This window comes from Callorhinchus milii, unplaced genomic scaffold, assembly GCF_018977255.1.
Source record: "Callorhinchus milii isolate IMCB2004 unplaced genomic scaffold, IMCB_Cmil_1.0 Scaffold1, whole genome shotgun sequence".
Classification (NCBI taxonomy): Eukaryota; Metazoa; Chordata; class Chondrichthyes; order Chimaeriformes; family Callorhinchidae; genus Callorhinchus; species Callorhinchus milii.
In genome coordinates this window covers 26,532,841-26,545,919 of record NW_024704742.1, presented here as the reverse complement: position 1 = coordinate 26,545,919, position 13,079 = coordinate 26,532,841, and the positions used below count along the sequence as shown (strand labels likewise).

Sequence of the window (13,079 nt, the reverse complement as noted above, 5' to 3'; positions counted from 1 at the left end):
AGTTTACCTTCTTCCTTTCCTGTTGTTTTGCAAACCTTCTTTCACACTGATCACTGTGATGTGAGGGAAGGAGGTGCAACAAAACACTTAAACTATAAACCTCCTTGGTTTATGTTTGCCCATAAAATACACAGCGCTCTGCTTTACAGTATATCCTGTGAAGCGCTTTGAGATGTCTCGATGACGTGATAAAGCACTATATGAAATGCAAGGATTATTATTGGTATATAATGATAAAACTTGGCACCTAAATGGGTGTTACAAGGCATGTAGAAAGGAGAGGTGATGCCCATAAGCTAATAATGCCAATGAGGAACTGGTCTTAAAAGTGAAATAAAGGTAGCAGAGAAACAGCATGGCAGGTGCGGTGAGGTTGGGTGCCCTCTTGGTCAAAACAGTGGTTGAAGCAGAATCCATAATAGTTTTTAAAAGAATTAGATAAATATTTGAAAAAAGAAAAATATAAAGGGGCATGGGCCAAAGGCAGGTGATTGGGACTAAATTCATAGCTCTATCAGACAGCTGGAACAGGAATGTTGGGCCGAATGGCATCTTCTATGCTGAAATGGCATCAGGCAGTGCCCTGCCTGGCTGCGTTGTACATTAGATGTTTTTTTCCACAATCAGCAGTTGCTTCTGCATCACCTGCTAATGGGAAGAATTGCTAGGATGAAGGTTTTGAAAATTGATGCAACCTTCGTGTATGTTTATCTAGAGCCAGACTACCAGTGTAAATTGCATGAAAGAGGATTTTCTCACTGCATTCAAGTTTGTTTACAAAGCACAGTCCTAGTCCATGAAACAGGATTGGCGTAAACCTAGTTCCTAATATGTTTATAGAGGAATGCAACCATACTGTTCCTTCAGAAGATCACGAGATCAGTCTGGATGAAGAAGGCCCTTCAGCTATCTGATCTCATCCCACCATAAAACCCACCATACCAACTCCCCCAGCACTGCATCAAGCTGCTTTTTAAAAGAGCCCATCTTTCTTGATTACCCTCTGTGTAAAGAAAAACTTATAAGTATCTGTCATGAATTTGCCCTTTGAGCCTAAACCCATCTTGTTTTATTGTCATGATGCATCCTAAACTCTTGATCCGGGTTTACTGTAATCCATAGAATGTTACATTTGTTTTTGAACATACCAGTCTGTGTCTCTGAATATAATGTGGGGTCTTTATCTCTGAATATACCAGGGTCCAGTCTATACCTTTATTTTGAATACAGTTGAGGATTGTAAATTAGATGTTATCATTTTCAAAGTACTAAGTGGCGTAAACTTATCCGAGCATATTTTATTGCTGCACTCTCTGTTGGTTTTATTATTTGTGCAGGCAAATAATCAATGGGCCGAAAATAGCTAACCTGGTGGTGTTACTTGGTCAAGGAATGCTTCTCACTTAGATTTAAAACAATTCCTGGTGAATGCCCATTGTGTTCAATATTACTTCTGTAAGTTTAAAAACCTTAACTTTGTGCATGTGAAATATTCCTGCATGTCATCTTTTAACCTCCGGGTTAAATAAAACTTTGGGTAGCATTCTGAAAGTTTCATCTTTTAATATCTTTTACAAGCTAACCTATAGTTGAACATATAATCCCCATTCAGTTCTACATTTGACCTTCTTTCTTTGATTCTTTCTCCTTCAGCTGATATAATTTCTACCGTCGAGTTCAACCACACTGGAGAGTTGCTGGCTACAGGGGACAAGGGGGGTCGAGTTGTTATCTTCCAGAGAGAACAAGAGGTGGGTGTCAATGGAATGTAACCCTGCATGTCAACCTGATTATCAAGACTTGTAACTTTGAGAGGAGGCAATAGATTAATTGGCAGAATGTGTGCTTGACTACTATGTTCAAGTTGTTGTTGACTTGTCAAAAAACGGGTTCAGATCAACAGCAATTACTATTTACATTTATATAGCACCTTTCACGTCACACTCTCTGAGATTGGGGAGGGGAGATGTGGGGAAGGATCTGGGTTAAGAGTGATGATGGAAGAAAGGATAGATCTTAAGGTGGGTTTTGAAGGAGAAGCGAGGGGACAGAATTGCTGAAAGTTCACCTACCAGTATTAAATTTTGTGTCTCGGGGGGTAAAAAAAAGTCCTGAGTATTTTCTGCTTTGAAACTAGCGTATTTTTTTTATCATAGACAAAAAAACAGCCTCACCAGCAGGGTGAATACAATGTTTACAGCACCTTCCAGAGTCATGAGCCCGAGTTTGATTACCTGAAAAGTCTGGAAATAGAAGAAAAGATCAATAAGATCCGATGGCTCCCTCAACAGAATGCAGCTCACTTCCTCCTTTCAACCAACGGTAAGTACGCAGCTGGTCTGCCGTGGTACAGGAAAAAAATTGCAGCAGTTTAAATGTTGCATTTTCAAGGATACTCAAAATGTGCTTGTGCGTTTTTTTTTGTTGGTGGAAAATATATAGCTTATGATGCATTTTACTTAGAAAAAATTAGATGCAATTGAAATACAATCATAGAAATTTACAGCACAGAAGAAGGCCATTCAGGCTATCATGTCTGTGCTGGCTCTTTTTAAAGAGCAATCCATTTCCAGTCCCATTTACCTGCCTTTTCCCCATAGCCCTGCAATTTATTCCTTCATAGGTCAATGTTCACATTGGAATATGAATAGTCTTCATGTCATTGGAAAGAGCCCCAAATCTGAACCAATCTTTTGGGTCTAGCACAACTGGTCAGTAAAATATTTTTTTTTACCTCAGATTGCTTAGACCTCAGCCCTTCTGGAAAAATAAACTGATATTGAGCAAAAAAAAACACTGAGCCTGATGTAGACCTAAAACATACCAACATTTACAGGGTCCAAGAAATTGGCGGTGGTCGAACCCTGACTGAAGCAAATAATTTACTCGCCTGCTCGTGTTCCTAAGAGTTCCTACAAATATCCCCATGCCCTTTCAAGCCTCTATCCTTCATAATAATTTGGTCACTCAATCCACGACTGTTTGTGGGACACTGCTGTGCGCAATTGGCTGCCGCATTTCTCCCACAAAATATGCAGTCAATTCTCAATTCACTTTACAGTATGTTCTGTGAAGCTCTTTGAAACGTTTCGAAGACGTGATAAGGTGCTATAAGAAATGCAAGGATCGTTATTGTTATTATATACCTGTGTACTTTCCTCTTGAAACCCACAATGGATTCTGCCTCTATAGAACTTCACAGGTTTTGCAGGAACCCACATAATGGAGGAAGAGAAACATTGCAATCTCTTCTCCCACACCCTGATTATTGAGCCCACCACCTTCTCCCCCCTTCCAGTCCACCATCGGCGGCCATGTATTTAGCCACTGTGTCCCCAAACTCTGAGACTCTCTGCCTCAATCCCTCTGCCTTGCCCCATTTTGCCCATCTTCAGTTTGCACCAGAAAACCTCAGAAAAAAAAAGAAAAAAAACTTATTTGTCTTTGACTATGCCTACGGTAACCTCCCATTTCTCCCTGGCTCGGTATCAAGCTCCACCACTGCTCCTGAGCCTCTGCTTCATGTGAAGGCTGCTATATAAATCCAAGTTGTTGGCATTAATGTAATTCTATTCACATCTATTGCTGCTCTCTTCTTGATGCACTGTGATGTCTTCTTAATTCTTTTAGATAAAACTATTAAATTATGGAAGGTCAGTGAAAGGGACAAGAGGCCAGAAGGTTATAACCTCAAAGATGAAGAAGGCAGACTCAAGGACCTATCTACGGTTACAGTGCTGCAGGTAAGCACAACTCCTAATAATTGAGACATCAGTCCAGGTGAGGGCTCTTCCCACTGAGCTCCTGCGAATCCTGCCAAAACCATAATCTGTAGGGTAGAACAAGCCAGACAGATGGCAGCAAATGTGCCAGTTTTTGCAATGGTAGACTGGATGGTTTTAACTGGTTAAGCTCCAGCAGTTATCCAACGGACACATTGGCGTCCCCAGCCTTTGGATCTCCTTTAATAAACTATCACTGAACTCTCTTGGATTAGGTTAGCACAATGTGCTCCTCTGGAGAGAGAGTTCAACTCCATATCAGATGAATGGAAACCATACAAATGAGGAACTCTCAGTAATTTAGTTTGGAGACTCTTAAGCGTGGTGATGGTTTCCATGTGGGTCACGATAGTTTAGTGAAGTTGATACTGCTTCCATAGTTGCAGGAAATTAGGCAGTGCAAAATACACAGTTGCCACATTTTACAGTAATCATGAGAAACACTTTAAGACATCTTTCCAATTTAAAAGGCACAAATGCAAGGATTATTACTATTATTGTTACTATACATTTCTGAAAGAGTGAAACTCAACCTGGCTTTATGTACATAATGTTTTAGCACGGCAAAACTCATTTTGTGCTGTGTTTTGCTGTTTTTTAATGTAACTGTGTCATTAAACTACAAATACCATTGCATGCTAGCTGCTGCATTGGCCCACAAAATACACAGTCAGTCAGATATACAACAACAATAAAATTACATTTGTATAGCGCCTTACATGTTGGGAGGACGTCCCAAGGTGTTGGACAGACAGAGTTACGGACCCGAGCTGGGGTTCGGGGTGGGAAAGAGTGGAGGGCGGGGGGGGGAAGCAGGGAGATCAAAATTACAGTAGAAAAGGAGGGTCTTGAGGTGAGTCTTGAAAGTGGCGAGGGAGGGGGCAAGACAGAGGGACTTCAGGATGGAGTTCTAGGGGGTGGATGCAGAGTGTCGGAAGGCCTGCCCGCTAATATTCCCCACCACTCTCGCCAGCCACCCCGGACACAGACCCGGGGAGTCAACCTCTCCTCCCTCATCCCCATCTCCCCCACCCCTGCCTCACAACCTGGACCCCCCTCCCCTCCCACACACCCTTCTGTCAACCGCTCCCTCCACATCGGACTGCAAAATGTCCGCTCCCTCTCCAACAAGGCCCTGGTCATCAACGATCTCATCCTTGATGAGAACGTTGATATCATGGCCTTGACAGAAACGTGGCTCACCCCAGGCGACACCTTCCCCCTCACGGAGGCCACGCCACCCGGCTACACCTCCCACCACATCCCCCGCCCCAACCGCCGTGGCGGTGGTGTTGCCCTTATCTCAAGGACACCACTTGCCCTCTCCCCCTACTCCACTGGCTCTTTCCCCTCCTTCGAGCACCTCACCCTCTCCCACCCCTCATTCCTCTCCCTTAAAATCCTCCTCCTCTACCGGCCCCCTAAAACCTCTCCCACCTTCATCTCTGACATTTCAACACTCCTCACATCTCTTTGCCTCTGCTCCGATCGCCTCATCATCCTGGGCGACTTTAACCTACACTTCACCCCCTCCTGCTCCATCTCCACAGACTTCTCTTCCCTGCTCTCCTCACTCAACCTTTCCCTACACATAAACTCCCCCACTCACAGTCACGGCCACCCACTCGATTTGGTGATCACCCGGGGCCTCAGTGTCTCGGATGTCACTATTACCGACAAGGCCATCTCCGACCACTACTTCATCTCCTTCACCACCTCCACCCCCCTCCCCACCTCCACCAGACCCACCACCATCTTCTACCGCCCTTGGAAGAAGTTACCCCCACAATCCCTAACCGATGCCTTGGAGTCCTCTGAACTCCTCTCCCTCTGGCCTTCAACCCTCACCGACCCCTCTTCTCCTCTCTCCCTCCTCCACAATATCCTCTCCTCCACACTCGATACTCTTGCCCCCATCACTTCCCGCACTGTCTCCTACTCCCGCTCCTCCCCCTGGTACACCACCCACCTCCGCTCACTGAAATGCCAGGTGCGGGCTGCTGAGCGCACCTTTGTCAAATCCGGCTTAACGGTCCACCGACAAATCTGGCTGGACCTCCTCAAAATTTACCGCTCCACTCTAGCCTCGGCCAAGTCGTCCTTCTACTCCAGGATAATCCTGGAGGCGAAGAACAACCCCAGGCTACTGTTTTCCACCACATCCCGACTCCTCCGTCCCCCCGCCACCCCGCGCAGGTCATCTCCTCCAACCTTCACTGCGAGGAGATGCTGGATTTCCTTGAATCCAAGATCAAGGGAATCCGCTCCGCGGTCACTTCCCCTCCAACTTCCACCCACCACCCACCCCTTCCCTCCCACACTCCGACTCCTACCCATCCTCCCCTACACACCTTCGTACCCGTTTCCCCACCCTCTGTCACTGAACTCATCCTATCCCTAAAACCAACCACCTGCTCCCTTGACCCCATCCCCACTCCACTCCTTATCTCCCAGCTCCATTTTCTTGCCCCACACATCACTGACATCATAAACCTGTCCCTCTCCTCTGGCTCTGTCCCCATTCCATTAAAAACTGCCATCATCACGCCCACCCTGAAAAAACCCTCCCTTGATGCGTCGCAGCTATCAAGCTACCGGCCCATCTCCAACCTCCCCTTTCTCTCCAAGGTCTTGGAAAGAGTTGTCGCCTCCCAACTGCGCTCTTTCCTTTCCACCCATTCTCTTTTTGAACCCCTTCAGTCAGGTTTCCGTGCTGCTCATAGCACAGAAACTGCCCTGGTCAAGGTCACCAATGATATCCTGACCATCTGTGACCAGGGCTCCCTCTGTCTCCTCGTCCTCCTCGACCTATCGGCAGCATTCGATACGGTCGACCACACTATCCTACTCCACCGCTTGTCCTCCCACCTCAACTTTCAAGGCACTGTCCTTGAATGGTTTAGGTCGTACCTTTCTCACCGTCTTCACTTCGTCTCAACGAATGGCTTCTCCTCCACCCCCCGTACTGTCTCATGTGGTGTCCCTCAGGGCTCTGTCCTCGGTCCCCTCCTCTTCACCCTCTATATGCTCCCCCTTGGTGACATCATCCGCAAACATGGGGTTAACTTCCACATGTATGCGGATGACACCCAACTCTACCTTTCCTCCTCTACTCTCAACTCCACGACCACCGATGTCCTGACAGCCTGCCTGTCCGACATCGAGTCCTGGACGAGAGACAACTTTCTTCAGCTCAACGTGCAAAAAACCGAGGCCCTCCTGATTGGCTCACGTCAGCGCCTCCGCACCTCAGGCGCTGACACCATCAGCATCCAAGGCTGCACTCTCCACCTCTCAAAGCCAGTCAGGAACCTCGGCGTTTTGTTCGACCCTGAGCTGTCCTTTCTCCCTCACATCCGCACCACAACTGGCACCGCCTTCCATCACCTCCGGAATATCGCCAGATTACGGCACTACCTCACCCCTCACGCTGCTGAAACCCTGGTTCACGCCTTTGTCACCTCAAGGCTGGACTATGGGAACTCTCTCCTCGCCGGCCTTCCCGCCACCTCCCTCCACAAGCTGCAGGTCATTCAGAACTCTGCAGCTCGTGTACTGTCCCGCACCAGGCTTCGGGACCACATCACTCCCACCCTCGCTCGCCTCCACTGGCTCCCCATCCCCCAGAGGATTGATTTCAAGATCCTCATCCTCACCTACAAGGCCATTCACGGCCTTGCTCCCTCCTACCTCTCCAACCTACTATCCCCCTACCTACCTGCCCGTACCCTCCGTTCCTCTGGCTCCGGTCTGCTCCACGTCCCCCGCCCCAACCGCCCTACTATCGGTGGTCGGGCCTTCAGCCTCTCAGCCCCGAGGCTCTGGAACTCCATCCCCCAGTGCCTTCGCCTTGCTTCCTCCCTTTCCTCCTTCAAGGCCGGTCTCAAAACCTTTCTCTTTGACCGTGCCTTCAGCTCCCCTCTCGACTCTCTTCCTCCTCCTCGCTCCCTCCCTTCCCTCCCCTCACCCTGACCATTTCCCCCTCCTCTCTCCCTCCCTTCCCTCCCCTCACCCTGACCATTTCCCCCCTGCTCGGGTCATGACCCAACTGTGCAGCGCCTTGGGACGTCCTCCTGACGTGAAAGGCGCTCTATAAATGGAATCTTGTTGTTGTTGTTGTTGTTGTAATAGCGGAACGAGCAAGGCGGGGGACGTGAAGTAGGCCAGAACCCGCTGAGCGTAGGGAGTGAGCAGGGTGGTAGGGGTTTAGGAAGTCAGAGAGGTAGACCGTGGAGAGCTTTGAAGGTGAAGACCAGGATCTTGAACTGTATCCCCTGTGTGACAGGAAGCCAGTGGAGTTGGGCGAGGATGGGGATGATAGGGTGGCGGAGCCCAGTGCAGGAGAGGACATGGGCTGCAGAGTTCTGGATGATCTGCAGCCTATGGAGGGAGGAGTTGGGGAGGCCGACAAGCAGTGAGTTTGCATAGTCGAGCCTCGATGTAATGAAGGCATGTATGAGGGTTTCGACGGCCTGTGGTGTGAGACAGTGTCTGAGCCGGGCGACGTTGCAGAGGTGGGGGAAGGCAGAGCAGGTCATGGCACAGATGTGGAGTAGAAAGGATAGTTGAGGGTCAAACAAGACCCCAAGGTTCCGATCTGGCTTAGTAAAGTGGAGTGTGCAACCATGGATGGTGATGCTGTCAGCGCGAGTTGAGGAGGCACTGACAGGAGCCAATCAGGAGAGCCTCGGTCTTGTCATACCATGTACAGTACATCCTTTACAGTATATCCTGTCAAGTGCTTTGAGAAATCCAGACGATGTGATAAGGTACAACAATAACAACAAGATTCCATTTATAGAGCGCCTTTCACGTCAGGAGGACGTCCCAAGGCGCTGTACAGTTGGGTCAGGACCCGAGCAGGGGGGAAATGATCAGGGTGAGGGAAGGGAGGGAGCGAGGAGGGGGTAGAGAGTCGAGAGGAGAACCGAAGGTTCGGTCAAAGAGAAAATATAATTTATAGAAAATATAATATATAGAAAATATAATTTAAGGTACTGTATTAAATGCAAAGCTTATCATTATATAATCCTTTCTGCACAATTTGATGTTTTAACTCTATTTAGAAGAGCAGATTAAAAGCCTTCACAAGACAGGTTGCTGATCTCGGTCAACATGCGTGGGAGTCAGACAGACAGGACAAGCTGCTACTAATTGTGCCTATGTTGGGCACAAGGGCGGAGGGGCTGGGATAGAGCAATGTCCTATGAATGAGGACTGGCTAGCAGCTGAACATTGCAGAACTTAAATGTCTGCCTGTGCCTGCTATAGGGTGTGTTAATTCCTATTTGTGTGGTTTCATATTACTAGTTTATTGCCAGACCCAAACGTGCCTCTTGAGCCCAACAATGAAAAGTCGTCAGTTTTCGCAACGTCCAATTTGGAAGAACCATTTTTGGAGTCGCAGCTTATTTTATATTAGTAATGGGAACCAATAATACTTTGTCCATATGCAAATCTCCATAGAAATGTTCAACACAGTGGGAGTCCATTTGACTGATTGTACAGGGCAACTATTATAATATTGCCGTCTGAATTCAGTATCTCAGTTGCCCTTTATAACAAAATGTGAAAAAGGCTGACTTCTGGGATGGCAGATGCAGCTGATGCCACTTCCTGCACACAATTGGCCAAAACTATTTCTTTATAATAATAATAATAATAATCATTGCATTTGATAATGCACCTTATCACATCTTTGAGATGTCTCAAAGCGTTTCAAAGCCCATTTATTCAGTGGGGCACCATTATAATACAGTAGTTGCTTGTTCTTAACATCCCCAATAGGGCTATAATGGGACATTAACACTTCTGCATTCACTGTGCATAAGCACAGATCTGTCTGTGCGCTGACTGGTACCCACACTAAAGAATGGCTGAATTCCAGGTCATCGGGTTGTAGTCAACATCACTTCCTGTCCACTTCACACAGAAGTAACGTTGGCGATTTCACTTCATGAGGAAGTGATGTCGGCGGCAACCTGATAACACTGAAGTCGGACATTTGTTTAGGATGACAGCCAGCATTTTAGAGCAATCCTTCTTGACTTCCTCCACTCTTGTTGGATTTATTTAGTAGGCAAATATTGAGGTCCACATTCAATCCTTTCCAAACGAACCTGCGATTTAATGAAGCACGTTGTAACAGGATTCTACTAAATGTGTTCCTGAACAAGAATCTTCATTATTTTGAGGTAATAACTGAAGAATGATTGAAGAATCAGCCTTTTCTAAGTGGGGGAGATTGTAATCTTGCCCTTGACTTTGTGCTAAATTGATCAGGACTGGTGCCTTGCACTCACAGTGGTGACTGTGTATCTCTGACCAGGCTAATTATAGGATCAGAGCTTGACTGATGCTTGAAGCCTGAGATGTCCCAAGGGATGTGATTATTTATACTCTTCACACCAACTATCTGCAACAGTTATTCTGGGCTGAAACTAATTCTTGCAGTGGAATACCATCATTATTGGATATTCCTATTGACATTGCTAACACTTCGGATCACGCTCCTGTCTGAATTGATTTTATATTTGATCCATTGTCTAATTGTCCATCCATGGAGGCTTAATGAATCCTTGTTTCAGAACCCTGATGCAGCTAAATGTTTAGATACTGATTATTTTAATATTAATGATGACGGGAGAGTTGACCCTGCTTCAGTCTGGGGTGTTGCTAACAAAATATGGAGAGGCAATTAATAGCTTATGGATACTGTAAAAAGCCACGTGTGGGAGGAAGGCTATGAAAGAAAGCAAGATTAAAAAAAGCACTTGAAAACTCAACACTCTCATGCCTCCCATTGGGCTGAACTTTTAAAGTAAAAATAGTGAAAAAAATTAAGTGAAAAAATTGGAATTTGCACAAAAGGAGGTTAAAGCCTTGTATAGTGTCAGTCTGGCTCAGCTAGTAATGCTCAGGCCTCTTGAGTCAGGAGAGGAGGCTGGTGATTAGTAGCATAGGCAGTGCTAATGGGTAGACTATTTTAAAAATAATTGGACCTAATACATTTATATATTTTTTTAAAAAACACAGTGGGAAATAAAAATCACCTCACAATGTACACAGGATACTGATGGTTACCCTCCAATTTCTTCCCCCCACCACCCTCCTGCCCCAGGCCATTGTAAATGTGCAAGTGATCAGGCCCAGAGAACTCGATGGATTTAAATCTCTAACCCTGGGACGGCCAGGGCCAATTTAACCTCCCCTGCAACCCAGCTGAGACTGGCAAACACAGCACAAACTAAGATTTGAACCAGCAAGTTCCTGGTCTGTAATCTGTGGCTCTATCCAGTATCACATCAGGCTGCCACCTGCTTTTGTTACTTCTGGGTTCTTTCTGAGTGCCAATACTGAAAACTCTAGATCATTGTATTGGTTTGGATGAAGAATGACGTATTGTCCATCTGATATCATCTCTCCAGAACACCCACCCACCATCCTCCCATCACAATATCAAACTGTTTTTTTAAACGGCCAGGGTCCTGACCTCAACCACAGCTTGTCCAATTGCTTCCCATCTGTATAAACAAGCTTGAAAATAATATTTCTGGAAAATAATATTTTACATTTCCCCAAATCAAAAGATTTTTGGTGGTAATTTTATGTTTTAAAAAGAAAAGGGTCAATGTCATTGGTGAAATTCTCTTCAGATAGTAGGGATTCCAAATTCAAGCAGAGGTTCAGAGGCGACATCGCTGTAAATCCAGCAATCCCTTCGGGACCTGTAATTCTGTCAAATGGAGTGCCTCACAATGCAGTCTGGAGAAAGGGTCATACCCCATAACATTAACTGATCAGGTGTCTGTGTAGTATTACAGGAAAAACTTGAGATGATGTGATTTATATCCCTCTGACATAACACAATTACATGGAGTCCTGTAGCTCAGTGGCTAGAGCACTTGGGTTTGATTCCAGGCAGAATGTTGGGCAAGTTTCCTTACTCCACACGCCTCTGTTTACCCAGCAGTAAGTAGAAATCCGGTTGATTGACAATTGGCGGATTGCTTTTCCGGGGGTAATAATTCCTACAAAAAAACAATAATAAATTGGTTACTATTTGTGGTGCGCAATTGGCAGCCACGTTTCGCCCACAAAATATACAATCAATTCACTTTACAGTATAATCTGTGAAGCACTTTGAAATGTCTCAACAACATGATAAGACTCTATATCAAATGCAAGGATTATTATTATTATATTGCAAGTGATGCACGCGCCTAGCAATAACAAGGACAGTGCTAAGAGGAAGGGTGAAATGGTATCCAGTTGTCTGTTATTGCCCCATTATCCTTGCCGAAAATTCACTGGAAACAAAATGCTCTAACTGTAAGATATTTAGTTTCACGAAAGATCTGTCCGTAGATTTTAATCTTTTAATGTTTGTATTATGGAAGTTGTATTTATATTTTACTCTGTCTCAGGATGATGGCGAGGCCAGCCTTTAGCACCCATCCCTAGAATTTCCACGTGTACGTCGCATATATACATGAAGCTCTGTCTGGTCTGGATACTCTTAAGTTTAATGACAGTTTTCCACATGTGTCAGACACTTGACTGACAAAAAAAACAGTTTTGTAAATACCTATACTTTTTCCCTTAAGCAAATTTGTGTTGCTAATCTACAATTTGAGCAATGTACAGTGCAAATACGGTGGTGCTTTCTGAAGTGTAGAGACCGATGTTGGAATGAAAGTCCATTCTGAGTTGTGAATGAGTTCATAGAAAGCTGCTGTGATTCATGTGGCTCATTAGTTATAATGTCTTTCTCTCTGTAGGTGCCGGTATTGAAGCCCATGGATCTTATGGTGGAGGTCACCCCCCGGAGGATCTTTGCTAACGCTCATACCTATCACATCAATTCGATCTCCGTCAACAGTGACTGTGAGACGTACATGTCCGCTGACGACCTCAGGATTAACCTCTGGCATTTAGGAATCACAGACAGGAGTTTCAGTATCCTTTGATCTAATATGCAAGCAAGATTTCAAAGGGAATTGTCAGTATCACAGAAATCAGACCTGTTGAGACTTAACTTTTCTTGTTAATTGCCACACATGAATTTTATTTCTCTGAGAACTGGAAGTGTGTTGCAGCTTCCAAGCGTGCATAGGTTTTATAATCTATAATACCGCCACAGATAACTTCATCTAAATTTCCAATAAACTCAATTGAAAAAGAATTGGAACAAATGTACAGAAGCGATTGCAGTTTGGCACCCGTATTCTGACAGTGAACTGCTATAATATTGGTTTTTATTTCATGTTGAAATCTTTCTTCAGTATTGAAAGAATT

The 13,079-nt window shown here is 45.5% G+C and overlaps 1 protein-coding gene across 2 annotated transcripts in view; it reads left to right on the top strand.

The window, feature by feature from the left end:
• The window catches only part of LOC103181323 (serine/threonine-protein phosphatase 2A 55 kDa regulatory subunit B gamma isoform), a 193,569-nt gene that overhangs the window by 140,899 nt on the left and 39,591 nt on the right, over positions 1-13,079 (top strand). For both annotated transcript variants that reach the window (XM_042338812.1, XM_007897730.2), the window contains 4 exons: positions 1,654-1,751; positions 2,157-2,322; positions 3,631-3,743; positions 12,563-12,740. In XM_042338812.1, the coding sequence (XP_042194746.1) occupies positions 1,654-1,751; positions 2,157-2,322; positions 3,631-3,743; positions 12,563-12,740 (555 nt within the window). The remainder of the gene's footprint in view (positions 1-1,653; positions 1,752-2,156; positions 2,323-3,630; positions 3,744-12,562; positions 12,741-13,079) is intronic.